The 24,020-nt window shown below is 42.6% G+C and overlaps 1 protein-coding gene across 2 annotated transcripts; it reads right to left on the reverse strand.

Moving 5' to 3' along the window:
- Positions 1-64: 64 nt before the first annotated feature.
- Positions 65-23,378, reverse strand: itga4 (integrin alpha 4). Of its 2 annotated transcripts, none has more exons than XM_061840912.1 (29): positions 23,308-23,378; positions 17,950-18,138; positions 17,715-17,833; positions 16,402-16,514; positions 15,895-16,027; positions 14,844-14,911; positions 14,634-14,763; positions 13,476-13,561; positions 13,347-13,409; positions 12,377-12,517; positions 12,195-12,303; positions 11,138-11,232; positions 10,608-10,698; positions 10,323-10,368; positions 10,113-10,237; positions 9,888-10,042; positions 8,199-8,351; positions 6,266-6,342; positions 6,061-6,202; positions 5,838-5,939; positions 5,412-5,488; positions 5,232-5,321; positions 5,027-5,114; positions 4,428-4,535; positions 4,175-4,300; positions 3,093-3,218; positions 1,742-1,840; positions 1,545-1,664; positions 65-1,471 (listed from the first exon to the last, which is right to left on the reverse strand). In XM_061840912.1, the coding sequence occupies exons 1-29, from the start codon at positions 23,361-23,363 to the stop codon at positions 1,364-1,366; spliced, it is 3,135 nt and encodes a 1,044-aa protein (XP_061696896.1). In that variant the 5' UTR covers positions 23,364-23,378; the 3' UTR covers positions 65-1,363. The 2 variants fall into 2 exon arrangements, with proteins under 2 accessions (XP_061696896.1, XP_061696897.1); XM_061840913.1 differs by lacking the exon at positions 23,308-23,378 and adding an exon at positions 19,763-19,882.
- Positions 23,379-24,020: the final 642 nt, after the last annotated feature.

Consider the following 24,020-nt stretch of genomic DNA (forward strand, 5'->3'; position numbering starts at 1 on the left):
TGAGGCAAAAGAGACCAGTTTTTAAAAAATTATAATTACCGTGTTTACATTGCGTGAACAACTACAACAGAACTTTTGTGTTTATGATTGAAAACTCAATGTATCCTTTTCAATTTTGTCTGTCGTCGTCACAGTCCGGTTAATCAACATAAAAAAAAAAAAAACACCTCCCTGCCATCATTCTCTAAGCAGGACAAGCCAAATGAAACATATAGTGTATATTAATATCTTGTGAAGAATTTTATAAATGTGGATCATTTTTACAAACACATACTACTGACATGTTGTTACGACACATGGGAACTCTTAAATTGGTAGGGAAAAGAGGCACTTTTAAATAGAAAATACTTTATTAAAAACATGACCAAGACTCTCCAGTGCACAAGTTGGCAGGAACAAAATATGACTTATCAACAGAAAATAAGTCTTGGCTTTTTGGTGTTTTTTTTTTTTTTTTTTACCTTTTTTAAAATGTTTGATGTAAATTGCAAATGACAGGAAGCAGCCTCAATGCATCACAAGATAGTTCTCACATTTAAATTAAAAAAAAAAAAACATTGTAGGCAGCAGGTAGTTATGGTTTTCAGGGGGGAAAAAATATCAAAATAAAGCCAAGAAACAAGATGGGAGAAAATGTTGACAGTGCTTTTAACTGACTTATTCTCGGAAAACTAGGCAAGATGCGTTGCAGCAAGCGTTGAACAGAAATGACTAGGTAGTACGACGCACCCCTTTGGAGCTGCGTGCTTATGGCTACGCTAAGCTAGAGAGGTCAAAGTTGTTAGCACGTTCCATGTGTGTGGATGTGAAGAAAATCAAAAGAGCAAAGATGCCAGGACAATGTGGCGCAAACCACTCATAACAAGGGAATTGATGGGAACGTCGACCTTGCAAACATGGCCGCCGCATAGTCGTGTCGGTTGGCTGCCCTGGCAAAAATCTTCATATTCTGATTGCCAAGAAGGAAGTGATGAGCTTGAAGGAAGCGTAGCAGGATTTTTTTTTTTTTTTTTGCCAAGCAGAATGTTTTTCCACACCAGAGAGGAAGTGTTGTACACCAAGCAGTATATTTAGCAGGAATCAGTGTAATTGCAGCAGGAAGTGGTGGACTCTATCCAGGAAGTGTCACTCAGCAGGAAGTCTCACACGCCAAACAAGAAAGCGTCTCTCAGCAGTTGACCTGAAAACTTGAAAGTCACATGACTGAAGACATCAAAAGCCTTGTTTCTTGGTCCATCTCTCTCCTTCGTTTCGCAAGACGTCCCATCTGCACTGGCCTCAGGCGTCAGCATTTCCTGTCGCGCTGGACCAATTGGCCCTCAGCATGCTTGTCAAATGAATGTCTGCCAAGGATGCGGCGTTGTTAGGATGTGCTCTCCCTGTTGTTACGCTTGGGTACGTAGTCCCAGCTGTCACGGTTAAACTCCTCTTCCGCTTTCTTCTTCTGCAAGTCCCTCTTGAAGAAACCCGCCTGCACCACACAGTGAATTACAAGTATTATACAATGTTTTATAATATTGATATAAAAAAAAATTAAGGTTTACCTTCCACAAGCACCAGATGAGTGCCGCCAGGATCATCAGACCCAGAACCAAACTGACCACGATGATGAACACTTTGATTGGCGTGGAAGGTTTTTGGGTGAAGTGAGCTTCCGCCAGGACCTACGCAGACACACACACACACACACACACGTGATGATGTCTACCATCTTGCTAATTAAGCAGGATTGGTGAACTACCTGTGCGGTGGGTTGCCCTCGGTCCAGGATGGTGTGATGGTCGTTCTTTGGCGATGACATCACCACCCCGCTTTCCAGCTTCACCACACTATGGCGACCCTGAAACAAAGACCTGGTCTACACAACTGTGTTTGACACATGCTCCACATGTGTTCTTTGACACCTGGTCAATGTCCACGTTTTTTGACACTTGGTCTACTATACACACATGCTCTTAGACACATGGTCTACACGTATACTGTGACGCCTTTTTGACACTTGGTCTACCCACTTGTTCTCTGAATCCTGATACTTACCGTATAGAATCTTTGACACCAGGTGCAAACATACTACGCATTGGTGTATTTACTGTCACGTGCCATCAGTGCGGGGGAGGACCCAAATGCAGGACTCCGACACAAAGGCATAATGTCCAGTGGTTATTAATGCAGAAGTAGCGTCCACAGTGCAAACTCAACTGGCAAATTCCGGTGATGTAAACGCCAACATAAATACATGGACAATTAACATGCCGAATGCGCAACAGCTGTAACGAGTGCCAGAGGTGGCACCGCCCAGAGCTGTGACCAGGGCACGCTCCTCCTGGCAGTGCTCCAGCCCCGCTCATGACACTTACGTGTTCTTTGTCACCTTTTCCACAGCTCTATGTAGGAAACGTGATCCACAGGTGTTCTTTGATATCTGGTCTACATAAATGCTCTTTGACACCTGGTTCAAACGTATTTGACACATGGTCAACACATAGGTACTTTGATACCAAAAAACATGCTTTATGACACTTAGTCAACCATGTTTTTTGAGAAGTGTTTACATCCACATTTTTTTTAAAGCTAGTCTAACCTGGTGGGGTTTGTCACCGGATCCTCATACGTGTTCTTTGACATGCTGCATCTGTTTGTCAACCACATACATTTGACTTCCTCTGATACTTCCATCCATCCATTTTCTTAGCTGCCTATCCTCACAAGGCTTGCGGAGAGTGCTGATGCCTATCCCAGCTGTCAACGGGCAGGAGGTGGGGATACACCCTGAACTGGTTGCCAGTCAATCGCAAGGCACATAAAGAAAAACAGCCACACTCACTATCACACCTCGAGGCAATTTACAGTGTCCAAATAATGTTGCATGTTTTTGGGATGTGGGAGGAAAACGGAGTGCCCGGAGGAAACCCACGCAGGCATGGGGAGAACCTGCAAACTCCACACAGGGAGAGCTGGGGTTGAACCCGGGTCCTCAGAACTATGAGCCCAATGCTTTCCAGCTGATCCACCGTGCCACCCCTCTGATACTTTCATTGTGTAAATTCTTCACAGTTCACAAGTGTCATTTCACCGTCACAAGCGAAACTTACGGGCGCTTGCAGCAGAACGTCGGGGTTTAGTCGGACTTCCAGCTGTATGGTGGCATCTCGACCGGCCTCTACGTTGCCCAGGTGGCATAGCAGACGCTCGCACAGCTGGTCACCGCGCCCACAGAACTAAAAATTCACACGCAGCTTTATTAGCCACGCAAGTATCAAAGAAAACTATCAATGAAAGCAAAAATACACTCATGTATTTCATTCCTTCACTGGCATGGATGTTTCTATTCATCAAGTGGAATCAACCGTTGACTGCGACCAAAAAATATATTCTGCAACTACGTTTTTCAACAGGTAGACTTGAAAGACTTGTCCAGCTTGTAAATTAAATTCAGCCTTTTACCTAAATGTAATGACAAACAGATGCCAGTTGATGGCAGTGTTGTATCACTTTGGATTTAACATTGAAAACCTTTCAGTAGAGTTCAGTGTACTGTATTTTAAGCTTGTTATGGAGATAAAAGGGAGACAAATGCTAATACACTGTAAGGTGGACATGTTTAGGCATCCGATACTAATCATGTATGTATGTGTATTGTTTAAACAGAGTGTGTGTCACAGGAGGTAGTTGGACGTTCGTGTCGTGACCATGGAAAAAAAAAAAAAAAGCATCGCTCACGTTGCATTGAATAAATGAATCATTGTTGTACTTGATGTGTTTCTTTTCAAAAAAAAAAAATGCTTTTCCCTACTTTTTGGTAAAAAAAAAAACAAAAACACTGTTTATGGTGAAAACGACCCATGTTGTACCGCTGAATACTAAAGAAAAAAAGAACGTGTACTATTTTTCTCTGCTTAGCTTTGGTGCAACTGCATTGTCACAAAACAGCATTGCGCGGGTCTTGAAAGATGAATCAAAATGTTCTAAAACAGCTGGCAATATGGAGAACTGCAAGTACGGAGATATATTCATACTGGAGAATACAGGTGGAAGGATGAAGTATGAAGAGGTTTAGTGGACTAATACTAGTTGAAAGAGGATTCTGTAGGTTGAAGAGTGATGCAAAGGTCAAATTCTGGAGCTAAACTTATCGGTCTAGGAGGAGAGACAAGTGTCGCAGGCGGGTCCTTACCATGGTGCGCGTGGAGGTGGAGGAGAAGAAGAAGACCATTTGTTTGATGAAGGAAGCCCGTGGGACATCGCAGTCGTCGATGACGGGAGCAGTATTGTTTCTGATCACACAGGCGCCTTGTGACGACTGCAACCGAACCACAACAACCAACCACGTCATTCTACCTGCGCTCATGGCAACTTCAAGCCTTTAGCTGATGCCAGCTGGCTCGCTAACAGTGCTACACGTTAACTTCAGGTAGCTTTCCACCAACCTGCCAGTCCACGACCTGCAGCAACCTGTGAGGAAACGGAGTCAACAGCTTCGGTAATGTAATTTCCACCACCGTATCCACTGACCTGCTAGGACCTGAATTCAACACCTACACACAATGGATGGATGAATGAATCATTGATAGATGATGATGGCCACATAGATAGATAACGAGATGAATGGAAGAGGAGGTGGAGTTAGAGATGACAAAATGCATTGAATTAATGAAAGGGTGGATAGACAGATGAGAGGGGAAGGATGGATGAGTGGATGAACAGATGAATACATGACAGAATGGATAAACAAATTGAAGGATAGACTTAAACAGATTGACACAAAGGTTGCTTGGTTGTGGGACAAATGGATGGACGAATGATAAAAGGGTGAACAGATGGCAGCAGCAATGAAAAAAAGGGTAAATGTTACCTTGTAGATGTAATCAATAAATCAACTACTGGATGCTAAATTTGGATCAACTAATGATGAAGGGTTAAGCGAGTGGCTGAATGATTACTTTGTAAGTGGCGTAAAGAGAGATAACTGGGTAAACGAATGAACTGATGGACAGATTGTAGCCAAGATGAACGAACAAATGATTACCTTGTAGGTGTAGTTCAAGGTTTGTGAATAACATTGGACCTGTGTCGTGTCTTCATCTCCAAACATAAATGAAGTCGGTGTCACAAAACTATTAAAACAAACACATAAATAACGTTTCATTCATTCATCAGGTTTTAGTATGTATTGGATTAACTGTTACGAGTATAGCAACTGTTGATTAATTCATAAATGAATGACTTGTCACCCATGGATGTGGACGTCGACGCCATATTTGAGAGGAAGTAACAAGGCGACGGCGTTGTCGTGGAGATATTCGGAGCTTTCCAGGTTGTTACTGAGGATGGAGTACATATTCATGTCATATTTAATTTGGTTAACCTAGTACAACATTCAATAGAGTAAATGGATTGAAATATTTTTCAACCTGTTCGTGTTAGCGTGAATGATGAGGTCACCAGGTGTGGCGTTCTGGTTGACATCCAACAGGAAGCTAATGTTCACCTGTAATAATCAGTCAAAATACTCGATTTGACTCAAACGTTTTTTTTTTCTGCTCAATCATCTCTTTTGGATTTCATAATGGACTTTTGGAAAATGGGGAAATAAGACAAATCGGTGCTGACTGGACCAAAAAAAGTGCAGACGTGTGTTTGATGACGTGACGTATTTTACAACATGGTGGATTTTTCAATATGTGTGAGGCATTCAATGACATGAAAACGTGTTAAATGACACGATGTACAATGTATTTACTGACACTGTATTGTAATGGCGTGATGTTATTAAATGCTCAGCATTTCCATAACTTGACGCATTTCATGACACGAAGTATTGAATTTTAACAAGTTACCAGGGAGTGAGATGCCAGGATGAGTTGGGAAAAGCCGCAGCTCACTTCGACCGCTGTGCCGTTCACTTCCTGTGTGACATCGCAACTCACAACCTTGTCCTCCTGCGCACGTGCACACGCAGAGACACACCGTCGTCATGTCAGTGTCATGGTGAAATTTGGGATTTGCTTCGGGGGGATTGATTGACTGTCGCCATTGGAGGGGGTCGTTATCGTCACTCACATTGTTGAGTACTTTGATATAGTGGATGTTTTGGTGGAAACGAAGCGTCAGACGTGGCAGGAAGGCATCGTCTCCAGCCACCAACAGAGACGTGTTCAACATCAGGCTGGGACCAGCGCCCAGTGCCAAGTACTGACCGTTCCTACACACAAGTAAGTTTATCAGAGTTTTATTTACTGCAAATATGAAGAGTTTTGTTCCTTACTGCGGAAGTATGAGCGTGGCACTGAGTTGCAGGTCTGTAGAACAGTTGGGCAGAAAGCACGAGCGAGCGAACAGCGTCTGACACAAAAACAAACCCATCACGAATATATTATGTCATGTAGAAAACCAGTAGAATGATCAGCAGTATGCCAGAATGAAGGACTGGTCACCAATTAATACCAGGGCACAGACAGGGAAGACAAAAGACAACAAAAGTTCAGTCTTCACTGAAGCTAACGTGTTTTTGGAATGTGGCAGGAAAGCCCACACAAGCACGAGGACAACATGCTAACGACACAATGAAGGATTCAAACCCAGAACACCTCAGACTAATGAGACAAATATGCCCAAGACTAATTTACATTTGTCACGTCATGTCATTATCCAAGCCACTTATCCTCACAAGGGTTGCGAGAAAGTAGGAGCCTATCCCAGCTAGCTTCAGGCAAAAGGCGGACTACACCCTGAACTGGTCGCCAGTCAGTCACGGCAGATATCGACACCTTCACTTAGCTGGAATCGATCCCATGCTGCCTGCACCAAGGCGCGTGGACCACTACACCATCAGTGACTTACTAATTGACACTTCTGTCCCCTTTTTTCATTGGTAAAAATGCATTGTTTTCAATGACGTCACATTTTTTGCTGAATTACCCACACACCACGGTGCGCCACCATTTAACGTCTCTACCTAACGCGTACCCAGTGTGGAAGTCTGCGGAATGCTCTGGTTACTGTTTGTGTTTTTGGGTTTCACGGGTGTCTCAGGACTCAAGTACACAAGAGAGGACTTGCTGACTATCAGAGAGCCTTCTTTTGATTTTTTTTTTTTTTTCAACAACTCTCACCAATTCACTGAAGCTTTTTCCAGAGTTACTCGTCAGCTCACTCTTCAAAGCCTCGCGATCCGGTACACAAGTATGCGGGGACATCGTCTAACGCTTCCCACGAAAGACTTTGGACGTTCAGTGGCTCTGTGCTTCACGGAGACTTGGCTTTGTGGACGATTGCCCGATGCTGCTATCCCGCTGCCCGGTCTCTGGTCTCAACCTCCAGCTGATGTGTGGCTGAGCTAACAAGCTTAATCGATACACTTTTCAGAAGGCCAACATTACAGTTAAGATCCTTTTTTTTGTGAGTCATTTTGTGAAATACTGCATTTGTTTATTCTTTTCTTTCTGCCACGGTCATCAGATTTTAAACAAATACTAAACATTTTGCTTTGCTTGTGGTGAACTAATATACAAGTTTTACTTTTTGAAAAAAAAAATGGAATAAATGGAGTTTGCCTCGATATTAAAAAAAATAATATTCCACTGGCTTTCGTTTTCCGTGTTAGCATACAGGTAAGTGCTCCTCCTCCGTGATTTCTGTCACATCGAGTAAAAAAATCAAGAGCACAATACTGCGCCTTTGTTACGCAGTCCTGAGTCCCATGATGTGTCTATGCCAGGTCGCCTAATAGTCAGTCTGGGCTTGATGTGCTGTCAGTCGCATCTTCAATAAATGCAGTTAAAAACATAATGCCGTCCACCTTGCCTATGTATGAGTAACGAAGCTCAGGGATCGAAAATGGCCGCCGTTCAATGGAGCCCAAAGGGTGACGTCACGTGAAAACAAGCCATAGGATGTACTGAAGGTTCACCCTGTGTCTGTGTATACTCCCCCATCTCAAAAACATCCATGATCTTCTCATTCTAAATGTCTTGTATGTGGGAATGGCTCTTTTGTCTAAATGTGCCCTGGGATTGACGAGCGACCAGTTCAGGGTGTACACTGCCTCTTGCCCAGAATCAGCTGGATTAGGCTCCAGCACGCCCGTGACCTTGGTGAGCATAAGGGGTACAGAAAATGAACACATGGATGTATAGTTCTTCACGTTAGCAGTTGCCAGGGACTATTTTGATCTTAGCATTAGCATTATTTCCCCCTACCTCGTTGCTGACAGTATTGCGGCTCCCAGCCGCCCTCTGCAGGACAGGCCTCAGTGGTGGGAAGTGTTTGCCAGCGTGTTTGTGAGCGTTTGTCTCTCGTAGGCTGTAGGATACTTCAAAACGGACCGGCGTGAAAATGTCCCGAACGTCCTTCTGCACGTAGCAGCAAAGAGTTAGCAGGGTTAGCATCATAAAAACATCAAACACAACATATGGTAACACAGACATGCACAGGCTCAAATCCAACACTCAAACATACACGCACACAAACATTCCGCCATGCTCACATATCTGCGTGCATCCACACAAACACCCACAGACCTAATGACAACTACAAAAATAACTCACACTTGCACACACACAAATTCACGAAAACCATACACACAAAGCAGCTAGCCCCATTAGCACAATGCTAACAACAGTTTGGCGAGGGGGTTATTCCAATAAGTAGGTTCAACTGCCTCTTAATCTAGTCCTGAGTTTCGATTGGACTTCCTTGACCTCGAAAATTCTAATCAGTAAGGTCCAGTTTCGAATTAGTGTCATGATCCTGCCGCTCCAGCACGAGCTGTGAGGGTGCCCGCGTGGGTGCCGGCGGGGGTGCGCTGATTGGGAGGCGCACACCTGCGTCTCATGCGGGCTGATTAGTCTGTGTATTTATATCACCCCGATGACGACTGGTGCGTGCCAGTTCGTAGATCTTCATGTCCCATTCGTGTGCTCCGGTATCCCGGATCGAACCTGTGTGTACCGACCTTCGCCCGTTCTCCGACCACCCTTGTAAGCCTGACTCCTTTGATACTTCTGCCTGCCTTGATCGTTCTCCCGTGTACCGACTCCTGCCTGCCCGCTCACCTGCTCTCTTCGCCCGACGTCCCAACTACCGCTGCTGCACCGGACTGCCTGCTCGACCCCCGACCTCGGCATATAATAAACGTTTCTCCTTGTACTACCTTGCATCGTCCGAGTCCTGCATTTGGGTCCTACTCTCGTTCCGATGGGACGTGACAATTAGGCTCGTGCTCGGCTACAACCAAATGAATGACATTCTCAATGGAACCCCAATATGGGGAATCACCATGGAAATCCATACAAACATACATACTTCTCCCTTTTGGAATTTGAGGTGCTAATGTGGGTGGTTCAGTGATATAAAAATATAATATAATAATTTTCATATTTGTGTCATTTGATGTGTAGACCAAAATGTTACAGAACAGTCTATGAATGTAGAATAAATGCAAAAAATAATCATATTAACAGTGATTCTTTTCTTTTCCACCGGCGGACACCTCATTGCACAATACTTGCACGGACGTGAGGGCTAGTCCACGTTGTTGTGTAAGATTAGAGACGCTATATAAAGCCATAGAATGTTTTTAAGATGTGCTATTACTACAAGTAATGGTACTTCCGTCTCAGTATCGATAAGAGTCATGGAGCCATTTGGTTCAGCTGGGTGGAAACTGGTAGAAAGTCAGGATTTAGCGTACCTAATCTGCTAGGGAGCAGGTTCGGTCAACTGAGTCTGTCACCGCGGTAATTCCTCATACCTGACTCTTTTGAAACAAACAGAACACTCTTTCCCTCTTCTCAGGATTAACTTCCTTCAAGCTTTCGCATAACCTGCTTGCTGAAATACGCCCGTGGTCAGATAGGTCAGCGTGAGATTTACATAGTGGCGTTTACCCTCTGGTACGCGACGTGATTGGTGCAGCTGAGTTGGCCGAGCCGCATCTTCACCCGAGCTTTCGTGCTATTGGATGAGCCGTTGCCGTGGAAATAGAAGCGATGTGGGAAGGATGGCTGGTGGAGGAGGTCGGATGTCAGGTTGTACTGAAGATCTGATGGCGAAAATCGTTATTTTAGCATCAGTGAAGGGATATGATTTGAAGTTATGCAAAGATAATGTACCTATAACTCCTTTGTACTGTCTGGAGGTGACTCTGAAGCAGACACTGACGTTGATGCTCGCCGCCTGCTGCTGTATCTTCTCGGGCAGGGTGAGCAAGACCGCCACCCGCAGAACAGGACGAGACCTGCACCGCGCCCAAAGCGAAACCTCACTTCTCGTTGTTTCACGTGTACCAAATGCTAATCTCCTATCTGACAGTTTTTGGTTACCTGAGAACAATGGCAGCATCCGAGAGGAACGCACCCACGGCAACGTCTGCAACACGTCCACAAAGTCAACAGGTTACACATATAAGGATCCATAAACATACACAAAATTATTGTATTGAAATTGTACTTTTCCATCCCGAAAACCTATTGGTGATGGAAGGGGTGCTGTTAAAAAAATGAACAGCAAAACAAAACAAAACAAACAAAAATTGCACACCGCACCTGGATACAATCGGACAGACAAACGCGACCCCATAAGAACAGCCACAACGAAATGCCGGTTACCTTGGTAACCATTGTCGTCAACATCCACACCCGAGCTCAGTGACTGGCCGAACATCAAGAGGTCACGACCCAGCACCGCCCCACTGATCCTCTGCGAACACGATGTGATTGATAGCATTACCACATGAACAATGCTAAGCTAACAATCTAATATAAGCCTGACTGTGGATGATCTACCGTATACCTTTAGCCACAGTCGTGCTCGCTTTTAGACTTTTCTGTAATTGGACAATGTGGGTTCAGGGGGTGTGGCTTAGTGGATGGACGATGAAACACTGTGTGCGTGCATATGCATATTCATCTCTGTCAATAGTTTGTTTTGTATTAGTTTTAATTTTGTGTGTTGTGTTTGTATTCATGATTGTGAGTGTGTGCGTGTCTCTTTGTACATTAGTGTGTATCTGAGTGTTTCTTTTTATATGTCTGCACGCACTGGAGGCTTGTGCATGTGTTTGTGCGCAAGTGTGTCCTCGTGTTCATTTGTGCGTGTGTGTATATATTGTAGTGGTACAGTATATAGATGGCAGTACCTGTGATGGCGTTTGAGTGATGCCATGTTTCCTGCCGTTGTAGATGTAAACGGCCCCTTTTAGATCGTCTTCCTGTGGGGCACCCACTGCCACCTCTACACACACAAACGGTTCTTTTTGTTTCCTCGTAAATATTAGCACTTGCCACTAACTACTAGCTATTTTATATGTTCAATTTGAGCACATACTGATCAGTTCTTAATGTTAGCTTTAGTTTGTAATTAAAGGGGAGTTCCGGTGGTTTGCATTAACAATGCATCCAATAGGTCATGTAATATGTTCTCTATCTTGACAACGTGACGTTAAGTCCTCTCTCATTTAAAAGTTTTTGGAGAAGATTCTTATCGACAATTAAGAATTTTCAGGGGCGCTCGCTGCCATTTTTGCGAGTCACATGATCTACGTGGGTGTATGTGACGTGTTACGAGCCGTTCTAAACGCTCGATTACAGCGCTGATTTCTCGCATTTATCCTCATTTGATGAAGAAATAGCAGTAACAGTTGCTTGGGAATCAGGTTCAAATCTCTATCTAAGTATTCCTCCGTCTTCCCGATGCAATCAGCGCTGGCCATAAATGGTGTCCCATGTACTCGAGCGTTTGGAACGCCACATAACATGTCACATCCGCGCACGTAGGTCATGTGACTCGCGAAAATGTCAGCGCACCTGAAAATTCGCAATTGTTGATAAAAATCTTCCCAAAACATTATTGAATGAGAGCGGATTTAACATCACATTGTCAAGAAAGAGTTCATATTACAAGACCTAATGGATGCATTGTTAATGCAAACCCCCGGAATTCCCCTTTAAGGATGATTCCACTAACTTGTAACGGTTGACATTATCAGTAGCTACAAACAATTGATGTTGGCAACAGCATTTGATGTTAGCGTTAACAAATGATAGGGGTAGCTATTAACATTTAATGGTGGCCCTAGCAAATAGCTTTAGCTCATTAATGGGTAGTAAAGTAGTATCACATTCCTTTAGCCATGGAACTAGCTATAAAAGGCTGTAGTGCAGTAGCCCTTTGAATTTGGGTGAACATAGCTCTACCAGGGTAGCCGTCGTCATCCAGGTCTCCCAAGTCTGAGATGGTCTCCCCAAAACGTGCGGCATGGGCATTGCCCCCACTCAGCTGAAACTCCGTCTCCACTAGCTTAGCCTGAGACAGTCAGTTAGCAAGATGTCGTCAGTATGAGCCATTTATTCTCAAAGTGGCTTCTTTGCCAGCTCACCTGTCCCTGATTGAGGTAGACGTGGACACGGCCTTCCTCTCTACTTGCGCCTGTTGCCATTGGAGCACCCACTAAGAGATCTGATAAACCATCACCGTTCAGGTCTACTGTGCGGATGCTAGAGCCAAAGTATGAGCCCAGCTACATATGCACACACACAATGACACAATCAGCATAAATGTCAGTCGATATTTGGTAATGCCAGAACAATTTGTTAGCATTAGCTGGAGCACTAGCATCAGTTGGTAGGAATCTGTCACAAGCAACGACAAGGGGTAGGGACTCCAAGGCAACAAGTAGCTAAGAGGGATGTATACTCCAGGAAGAGGTCGGTACAGAGATGGGCAGTCAAAAAGACAACAGTACAATACATAACGCGAAGCAAACGGCAAGGTCCAAGAAACAAAGCAAGGGTTTGATTACCATGAGACAAGATGTGGAATAAGGAATGTGGGAAAGTGACAACCATGTACAATGAACTAGCGACGAACAACATGACACACGAGGCTGATATGCATTACAGGATTATCAATGAGGCGCAGGTCAGGTGCTGCTGCCAGGAGCAGCCGGGTGCAAGGCATTGGCATGACCCTGCCCTGACAGAATCATGAACTGTAAGAATTGTAATTTTAGTTAGCATTAGCCAGTAGTTAGCATGATCAATACTAACAGCATTTGTTAATAATATTTAGCAGCGTTTGTGCCGTTTGGCTGGCAATCGTAGTAGGTCTAGACTTTTCTTGCCGTGCTATTTTAGTAACGCTAGTAATATTAATTAGCATGATATCTAGGATAGCACACCCACGTCCCCAGCAAGGATAAGCAGCCAGAAAATTACTTGTTGGATGGATGGATGGATAAAACCACACTTTTAGTTAACAGTAGCCGCCGTATAGCATGAGCAGTTTGATATCTATGCTGCGCCTTTTGTAATGCTAGAATTAGCGGTAAAAATGGTGTTCATGATCACCTCTGTCCCTGACACTTCCGCTTGCACACGTAGCATATTGCCATCCACCGAGAAGATAAACACCTGGAAGTCAAAATATTATTATTAATAAAATAATTGTGTCCATTTTTTGAATAATACTTGTATTACTTTTCCCCTCTGGTTGTACTGTGGGGCACCTCCCACCACCTCCATGCTAGTAGCATCCAGGAAATGACCTGCATCCACTGAGTAGCCTGAGACACAAAATTATCATTCAAAGTTAATTAATGGCATCCTTTAGCTAGTTACTTGCATCTTTTAGGTAATTACACGTATTCTTCAGGTAATTAGTAGCATACCAAGGCTAACAAGAATATAGATGCCAATTACAAGCATTCTCAAGATAATTACTAGTCTTCTTAAACTAATTACTACATCTTCAAGTTAATTTCGAGCATGCATCAGCGAATTACTAGCATCCTGAAGCAAGTTACCAGAAATGTTAGGATAATGTTTAAAATCTTTAATCAAATTACTGGGCTATTCAAGTTTATTTGTATAGCTCTTAATCACATCCCTAAATCAATTATTAGCATTCTTGAGATAATTATTTAACATTCTTTTGCTAATAACGACCATCCTTAGAGTAATTACTAACCTGATTAAGATAATTGCTATCATGGAACTAGTTACCTTAATCCCCAAGATAATTATTAGCAATCTGAGGCTAAAAATAAGCATTAAGAGGCTAGAAATAAGCATTTTTAAGTTGATTACGAGCATCCTTAAGGTAACTACGAGAATTCTGAAACTAAAAACGAGTACCCTGCAGCTAATTACTAGCACCATGGGATTAAACACTAATGTTGAGATCATAGGGTGGTGTGTTGTCTTAGAAATAATATATCTTGTTAGCAATAGCATCTGCAGTATATTGAACACTGCATTGTAGTTAAATATCATCAGACGAAAATTTCAGACTGGAGGTTTAGAGCCCTTCCCCCCCTCAAGTGTTAACTAAAGCACTAATGTTTAACTTCATGTCAACACGTGAGATGTCCTTGAGTGCGTCTGTTAGCATCTGTTAGCGCACCACTAAAGCACTGACTGTGAGCTTTGAAAACTCATGTGACATGTCAGGGCCAGTTAGCGGAGCCTAAGATTAGTGACAATGCTAGAGGCCAGTTCCATCCTCTATTAGCACTCCAACGAAGTCACAAAGATCCTTTTGATTTGAGCGATTGCCATTGGGGAAAAATTGGCCTGTGTCTTGATGTTGACGTAGAAGTTGTTGTAGCAACGTCCTAACATGCTTAAGTGGCTCACCCAGGTAGCTTCCAAAGCCTACCGACCCGTCGTCGTCCAGGTAGACGGACATCACACTGCTGGATGTGTTGAAGACCAGGACGGAACCGGTCCAGTACGATGTCCCGGGAGCACCCATGATGATCAGGTCCTGGCCACAACATCAGAAGAGAACATCAGTACAGCATGAGTTGTCCAGATGTTGTCCAGATGTGTCAAGCGTTGTCGCACCTGAGTGAGTTGGTTTGACATTCCAGCCTGACAGGAGCCGTACTCCTCACCAAACTTCCTCTGGTGGTCTGGAACACAACAGGGACATTCAGGAACTCTTTCACACACACACACACACACACACACACACACACACACACACACACACACACACACACACACACACACACACACATCCTTTCCCAAACACATCTTTTTACGCAAAAGTCTATAGTATAATGGAAAATCCTATTTCGTGATGATTCTGTTGAGTGTACGAATTTCAAAGCAATATTTCTCTAAAAGAAATTAAATCCAATTAAGTTGATATCAAATTGTACTGTACTCAGACTGTAATTTGTAGAAAATAACTAAAGATTTACATTTAAAACAGTGTGATAAACAAATGTGACTAATGAAGTGGATAAATTAATATATAACATCACGTTCACCTTTATGACGACTTTTGATGCCATATACAGCGAGTAGAGGACAAAATATTATTTCTTGAATTTTTTTCAAATGGCCGACGCTTGACTTTTTGCTGCATTGTGTACAAAAGGCTTTTCGCAACTCAAGGCAAGAACTAGACTCCCAGTCTGGAAGGCAAGATAATGTCCAGTCAAAAATCAGGCCTTCAAACTAAAAGCATGCCAGCATCTTAAGAAAGAAAGCGTAGTCAAACTTATTATACTGCATTATTTTGTTTTGAATGTCCAACTTTGATCAGCAGATGTTGCCCTAACACGTCACGATCCTTTGACATCCGTTGAACGCATAATTTACAACTTATGAAATGCTTGGGAAGACCATTCATTAATTCCAGGAAACGATTGGCTGAGTCACGTGCTCTTTTCATTTGAAAACCGAGTGGATTTACAAAAATGGGACCAAGGTTTAATTCAAAATCTAACAATAAGAACAGAATCATGTGAAAACTACGACATACAAAAACCGAGTTTCCACTTTATTTTCACACAGACATCCATTCACATTGTGTGTGTGTGTGCGCGTGTGTGTGTGTGTGTGTGTGTGTGTGTGTGTGTGTGTGTGTGTGTGTGAGTGCACGTACCTCTGTAGCAGGGTATGATGGCCTGTGCGTGTGTGAGGTTGTTGTCATATCGATAACAAACTCCGTGGGGCAGTTTGTTATTCTGACCATCATTCCAAGAGTAGAACACATTCTTCCAGCGGTGTGCACATGCCTACACACAAACAACAACATACACAAAGACACAATTACAACAACACAACACAATACGAACGCAGGTACACATCACCCCAAACGCTCTCACGTGTGTTTGTATTCTTTAACTTCTCAATATCACGATTGTCTTCAGGCAAAAGGCAGACTACACCGTGAACTGGTCGCCAATCAGTTGCAGGGCACATATTGACACTGAAACCAGTCGCAACCACAGTCATGCCGTCACTGAGTGGGAACTGAACCCACCCTACCCAGACCAAAGCCATGCAAGTGTACCAGTACACCATCAGTGACCTATATAGTACATATTAGTAGGTATAAGCACTAAACATTTTCTTTTTTTCAAATCAATAGATAGTCTTGTGTACCAACCAGGATGTGTCCCTCTGCGCCTCCGTGGTGCTTCCCGGGTTGTCGGGACAGACTGACCCCCAACCACTGGTGGTCGCTCTCAGCCTTGCATGTCTTCCCACAATGCGACACATCTACAAACACACACACAAGGCTGTTTTGCATATGCCAGGCCTCTAGATGGCAATGATGGGGGCTACATGAAGTTAAAAAAATGTCACATTTTTTTATTTAAATTTGTAAGTACAAATAAGATTAAAAAAAAAGAAAATAACATACACAAACCCACATCTCCAGTCAAAACCATACACATTAATTCAAGCACAACAAAAAAAAACAGACAAAACCACACATCAAGCACACAGCCGACAGCACGCACACAAAAACACTCTACAAATGCAAAACTAACCATATCTGCACAAATCCTTACACATACATGCCAGACCTACATTCAGATTCCAGCGATAGCCAAATTGAAATTTGTAGTTAATAGTTTTCCATTCATCCATCCATTTCTTTTTTTAAATACATGAATATATCAACTAAATAAACATTCATGAAAACACGCATGCGCACAAAAACACATGATTTCATACACAAGGGTGTTATGTGCATGCCAGGCTTCTAGATGGCAGATCTTACACAAGGCTCAAATATTTGCTAAAGACGACATAGTTTGTCAAAACAACTTTTTCTAGTATTTGGGATGTTATATTGCCTCTCCTTTCCCTGAGTAAACATGGTAAATACAAATGAAAATCTTACGCACATTCCTGAGCTGTGCCAAGGGCATTCGAATTTCTCGAGCTTATGTACGTCACTAGCATAGAGCTCCACCTAGATCTCGTGTGTCAATGTAACAAACACGTGAATGCACAAAAGTGGGTTTTCTAAATGGAAGCAACTAAGTATGGACAAAGTGGATACAAAACTGGGTCAAACAGAAGTAGCTGTCAGAGGGGCCTTTTCTGGGCACTCATCTGACAAAACCAAGATATTTTTTTAATCGAAATTGACACGTTTTGTATTAAGTCCATGTTATAGAATCACTCTATCAAGGTCTACATAGCTCTAAATACAGGACCGTAAAAATGTAAATAAATTAATACAAATAAAATATAAACAAAATTAATTCAATGAATGAACATACAAGAACGAACACATCCAGGCCTTTTGATGGTCTTGATGGAGGAGCTAATGTAAAGTTTCATTTTAGTTAATAGTTTGAACATCTAGAATCGATCAAAAGAAACAAAATAAAGTTCAAATCATCAGCATAAATACAAATATAAATCATAACATAAACATTGTAGGTTCATGTTATCCAAAATTACCCGCCGGCATCAGCTGACACTTTCGCTCATCTTTTGTGATGGCGCAACGGTAAATCCCGCCAGCTGACAATGAAGAAGAAGAAGAAGAAGTGTTGTCCACTGGAGCTCCCACCACCAACCTAACACACACACACACACACACACACACACACACACACACACACACACACAGTGAGTTTTTTTAGGCTAATCAGCACAAGTGTCAGCATGCTAATTAGCCACAGAAGACGCCCACCAGCTGTGCGCCCCGTGTCGGTGCAGCAGCACGGAGTATCCGAACATGGACGCGGGAACGCCGGTGAACTGCAGCGCGTGATCCACGTCCAACGTGTACCCAGAAACCAGGACCAGGCTCAGAACCCGAACCAGGAGTGGTAGTAGGTCCGGCCCGACGGCTGAGGGGCGCGTCATCTCAGTGGAACAACTACAGGACGCAAGGCACAACAGCCCGATTGATTTTGAATGGTGTCATTTTGGGACACCAATAGGCTTCCTGATTATTACATACTCAAAAGATTCAAGTTAGGAAAGTCACCATGTTGATACAAAATGAATTACATCAGTGGTAAAAATGACAAAACATTGAAGGCCCAATTTAGAGTCCGTTGTACTAAAATGTGTCATGTGTACATCTTGAAATACTATCAAAAGTTAAATACTAATACAGTATCTAATACTCCATGCTATTTGCATAATACATCTATCTAAAGTTACATTTATAGTACATAATTTATTGGATTACATTAACACTACGTACATCTATAGTATACTTCCTAAAGACAGAGAAATAGACTTATGGCTCCTGAAATACTATCTAAAGCGATATGGTCTCTTCTAAATCTAAATCTAAATCTAAATCTACTCAGTGCATCTATTAAAGTACTTTCTAAGGTTACCTGAATACCCAAATGTCCTGAAATACTTTTGAAAGTTAAATAAATACTTCTGAACCAATGGAAATAGGCCATATAACTCCAATTAATACTCAGTACATGGATTTAAATGTTGCCTAAACTTACCTGATTATTCTGAGACTTCCTGAAACACAATTCAAAGTTACGTAAAAACTCGTGAACGTAATGAAATACTCGACACTAGCTGAAGAAATACTACACACGCAACAAAAGTTACATAACCTAATGAGGATAACGGGTACAGAAAATGGATGTATGGATGGATGTTTTGCATGATGTCATTCCGAAGCGTGTACCGGCTGTCTTCCAAGATGGAATTAAAGTACTGAAAGTTATGAAAACTGCACATTTGCTCAAAAGTAGTGACATAAATAAATAAATTTGATTGTTTAACTTTGCCGTGAGTAAGAACTGTCTCACGTGTTACCCCCACCCCCCAAAAAATTCCCATTTAGTGACAGACGTGCCTTAAGAATGTGATAAAAATCAACTCTTGTTGCAATTGGCCCCAATAACTGAACATCAATGACACACGCATAAATTTGTGTAACAAAGGCAGACAAAGTAGTTGTAATAAGTCAGTTATGCGTTCATGGGAAAAGTATTCCGTCCGCATGTGAGCCTTCGGAATGTGATGAAAAAGAAATAGATCAGAAAAAAAAAAAAAACTCGTGATCATCTCAGCGGACATCCTGCAGTACATACATTAAGCAGCAACTCTATAATAGTGACCCCCCAAAAAAGTATTTTAAAATTGATTTCATTCCCAGAAAAAAAGTAGATTATGTACATTGGTTTCACAAGATTCAAATGTTTAAAACTAACTTATTATTTGATATTTTTGAGGAAAGCGTGTAAATAGCGTCATTATTTTAATTATGTGGAAGCTTTTTTTCAGTGTTGACGTCACACACCTGTCACACGTGTCGCGAAGATGGTCTGAAGTGAACATTATGACACAAATAATACATGAAATGGTCCAATCTAGCCAGACAAAGTTGGATGAATTCAGAATAAAAACGTGTCACATGTTACACACAGCAAGAAAAGAAGTCCCCTCCGCTGGCTCACGAGTGATCAAAAATAGAACTTTTTTTCATTCCAATTTTTAATCGCGCGCGCGTGTTACGTTACCGCTCGGTTTTCGTGACGTTCCGGTTCCCTTTGGTTCGTCTCTCGTGGTTTCCCCCTCGCCGACCAAGTTCTGGCGGACTTGACGCCTCAGATAGTGAGCGGGCGCGTGTGCGTGGAAATGCAATGAGCGGGGAAGGGAAGGCGGGAGGGGGGCCCCTCCCTCCCATCATCTGCGCGTGCCCGTGCCTAACGGTGTTTCCTCTCCTCCCTTGGAGGCGCGGGCACGCGCGCGTGTCGGGGGGGGGGGGGGTGTTTCCTCTTCGCTTCTTCACACGGCCGTGTCAATGTCATTTGATTACGTGCCAGGATCTTTACCCGCTACTACTTCAAAGTACTTCAAAACACACAATACGCATCGTCATGGCTGGAATTTGTGCTCACATACTCCACAGAGTTAACTGAAATACTCCTAAATACTTTTTAGTTTTAAATGCTTTTACATCTGCTGCCATAAACCATGAAACGGACATAAATAATCCTCCGTCGCCTCTACCTTCAGTCACCTAACTGAAATACTCCATAAAACCGAAATCAGTATTTGGAAATCTACTATAAAACTATATCATTACATACTCTCCTACATTCTGTTGAAATGTTCCGTGAAGTTGAATACATCTACGTCTAAATGAATTTGATTTCTTCATTAAATGTATATGCTCTGAAAAACAATATACACAAACACTTCCGGTAGTTCCATCCATCCATTTTCTTAGCCGCTTATCCTCACAAGGTTCACGGGAGTGCTGGAGCCGATCCCAGCTGTCAACGGGCAGGAGGCGGGGTACACCCCGAACTGGTTGCCAGCCAATCGCAGGGCACATAGAGAGAAACGAAATCACTCTCACAATCAGACCTAGGGGCAATTTAGAGTGTCCAATTAATGTCGCATGTTTTGGGGATGTGGGAGGAAACCGAAGTGCCCGGAAAAAACCCACTCACATAGAACTACACACTTGCTAATGGCAAAAATTCTTCTTTTGTTTGCACCAAAGTACATCACAGTATCTTAGCATAATTCATACTCAAATGCTTATATAAAAGATCCTCTCCTCAATGGCAAATCGTTTGAAACAACAGTTTTCCCAGTGCAAAGGGCTCTGGTGCATTAAAATTAACATTCGCAAATTGTCTTATATATATATATTTATATATGTATATGTATAGAATGATATAATTATATTTGTCATCTAGTGGTGGACTGTGTAACTACAACTTACCACTGATCGTGTATGGTAAAGGAATCATTTTGATAATGTTCCAAAATGAATCAAGGGGCCACTCCAAGTGTGGGCGTGGGTCACATGCACCCCATGGGTCACCGGATTCCCATCCCAACTCTAAATTTACCCAAATATTGTTTAATATATATTCCATAAAAGTTAACTGAATACCTACAAATGTACTTAAATAGTCCCAAAAGATACCTATATACATCCATCCATCCATTCATTTTCTTAGCCGCTTATCCTCACAAGGGAGTGCTGGAGCCAATCCCAGCTGTCAATGGGCAGGAGGCTGGGTAAACCCTGAACTGGTTGCCAGCCAATCGCAGGGCACATGGAGACAGGCAACACCCGCACTCACAATCACACCTAGGGGCAATTTGGAGTCCCCAATTGATGTTGCATGTTTTTGGGATGTAGGAGAAGACCCACACAGGCACGGGGAGAACATGCAAACTCCACACAGGCGAGTCCGGGATCGAACCCAGGACCTCAGAACTGTGAGGCCAACGCTTTCCAGCTGGCCCACCATGCCGCCCCCTAAATAAATCATGGATGTAAAATACTAGTACTCAGGAAAACTTCGTAAACTTACCTTCAAACTATTATATCGCCTGAAATACAGCAATGTCTCAACTAAAGGAACTTGGAGACCCTCAAAAGTTTCCCATTTTATTTCTAGATACGTAAAAGATCCTGTATTTCAGCTATCTCGACCTCCAAAGAGTGACTGTCTAACATGGAAGGTGGTATAAAAGTCTAAATTTAATAATAATAATAAAAAAAACACCTTGGTTTTGTTATTTAAGTGTCCAGAAAAGGCCCCTTCTGACAGCTACTTCTGTTTGACCCAGTTTTGTATCCACTTTGTCCATATTTGGCTGTTTCCGTGTAGAAGACTCTTTTGTGAGGACCCACGCATTTGTTACAGTACGTTAACAGCAGGGGTGTTCCAGGATAATTGCTGAAAATACACAAAGATTGAGAACAATGTCGTACTGAACCTTGGTGTCGTTTCCTAACCGGGCTAATCTTGACGCATCATTCCTTCTTTACTTGCACAAAAAAAAAAAGGGGACACAAAAGTAATCCAGAACGCAGGTGGTTTGTTCGAGAAAACAATTTCAATTCAAACAAATTCAAACAATTCAAACAGCAAAACTAAAATACATAAAATTGTTTCCACGTCGAATGGGCACAGCGAATCCAGGTCAGTGAACAAAACTACAAAGAAAATGATGAGGATGGATGTTGATGTTAATGATGATGAAAGTCAAAAAACTATTTCACCCAACCGTCCATATTTCCACTGTCCGTCTTTGTCCGTCTAACCTTCCTTCTTCTCAAATCTTCATTTTAAATATCACAGAATGCAATATAATCATCATCCGCAGGGTGTATATACTATACAATTTGTGAATACACAATATCACAAAATTCGAAACTTGGCTGAAATTATTTTACTAATTATTCTGACCGAAAATATTTAAAGAGTAGAAATTATATGCAGGCTCTTACAATCGGTGACAAATTTTTTGAGTGACATCAGTGGCTTTAAATACCAAGTGAATTGTCTGATGTACTCCCTAACAAAAACACAAATAGAGCACCAGCTAACTACTTGATAACTAATGCTGTGGGTACCAAAATCAATAACGACTTTAATGTATTGAAATATTCCCTACTAATGTAAATCTGGGCGGCATGGTGCCTCAGCTGGTAAACCGTTGGCCTCACAGTTCTGAGGTCCCGGGTTCGATCCCGGCCCCGCCTGTGTGGAGTTTGCATGTTCTCCCCGTGCCTGCGTGGGTTTTCTCCGGGCACTCCACTTTCCTCCCACATCCCAAAAACATGAAACATCAATTGGGGGACTCTAAATTGCCCCTGCCAGACCCACCTGTGTGGAGTTTGCATGTTCTCCCCGTGGCTGCGTGGGTTTCCTCCCAAATCCCAAAAACATGCAACATTAATTGGACACTCTAAATTGCCCCAAGGTGTGATTGTGAGTAGGACTGTTTTCTGTCTCCATGTGCCCTGCTATTGGGTGGCGACCAGTTCAGGGTGTACCCCGCCTGCTGTCTGTTGACAGCTGGGATAGGCTCTAGCATTCACCGCGACCCTCGTGAGGATAAGCGGCAAAGAAAATGGATGGATGGATGACTGAATGGATAATGTAAATCTCTAAATACTGATGGATTATTAATTGATACAGTGCTTTGAAGAGTGATGCAGTATATGAACTGAGATACTTTTATTCCTGGCTCAAATGTTCCATGACACTATTGCTAGTATTTGATTATAATGAAAGAAATGAGAAGATACTTCAGATCGTGGTTCTGGCGCTGGTTCTGGTCCAGGTTCTGTTGTGTTGTCAGCATGGACTGGATGAGTATGATTATGAAGAGAAGTCTGGTTGAATGCAAAACAGGAGAAGAGGAAGTCAAGAGTTGTAAACAAAGACATCCACATTCCCAAAATAAAACTACATGAAATAAATTGTGTGAGTGTGTGTGTGTGTGTGTGTGTGTGTGTGTGTGTGTGTGTGTGTGTGTGTGTGTGCACGTGCATTAGACAGGAAGTCAAAACCTAATTGTTTGTTGGCATTTCCTGTGTAGGACGAGCCAATGTGATCTATTCAACATGTATAGAAAAAGATGAAAGCTGAGTTTACCCACAATGCAACGTGGTGCAATTGAAATAAGAAGGCAATGATAGAGAAGTAGGGAAATAGCTCACTTCCTGTTTACTTCCTGTTCACTTCCTGGTCCAATTCAAGTGTGAAAACCGTTTCAATACCAGATGAAAATTTGCAACACAAGTAAAACAAACCCTAGTTTATAAGAATTGGGTAAGGACTAACACCTTCGTGCCACTTTTTAATCGCCCCAAATTGACTTGTCCAGAAATCAAAATAAATCATTAGGTTTATGACCTTTGAATTTATGATTCGCCACGCGTGCTCACGTGCAGGCAGTGGTGCCCACCAATCTGCCTCATTTGGTCCGTGAGCCGCATGAACCTGGCTCCAGAAAACT

This window comes from Syngnathoides biaculeatus, chromosome 14 (genome assembly GCF_019802595.1).
Source record: "Syngnathoides biaculeatus isolate LvHL_M chromosome 14, ASM1980259v1, whole genome shotgun sequence".
Lineage (NCBI taxonomy): Eukaryota > Metazoa > Chordata > Actinopteri > Syngnathiformes > Syngnathidae > Syngnathoides > Syngnathoides biaculeatus.

Bases quoted from the DNA above. Each gene is read 5' to 3' on its own strand.
- itga4 (XM_061840912.1), bottom strand. From the start codon at position 23,363: ATGCTGACAACACAACAGAACCTGGACCAGAACCAGCGCCAGAACCAC. The intron at 13,562-14,633 runs GTGAGCCACTTA...TTTGTGTCTCAG, and splicing joins AGGCTTTGGAAGCTACCTGG to GCTACTCAGTGGATGCAGGT. The intron at 6,343-8,198 runs GTAGGGGGAAAT...TTTTTGTGTCAG, and splicing joins GCAATACTGTCAGCAACGAG to ACGCTGTTCGCTCGCTCGTG.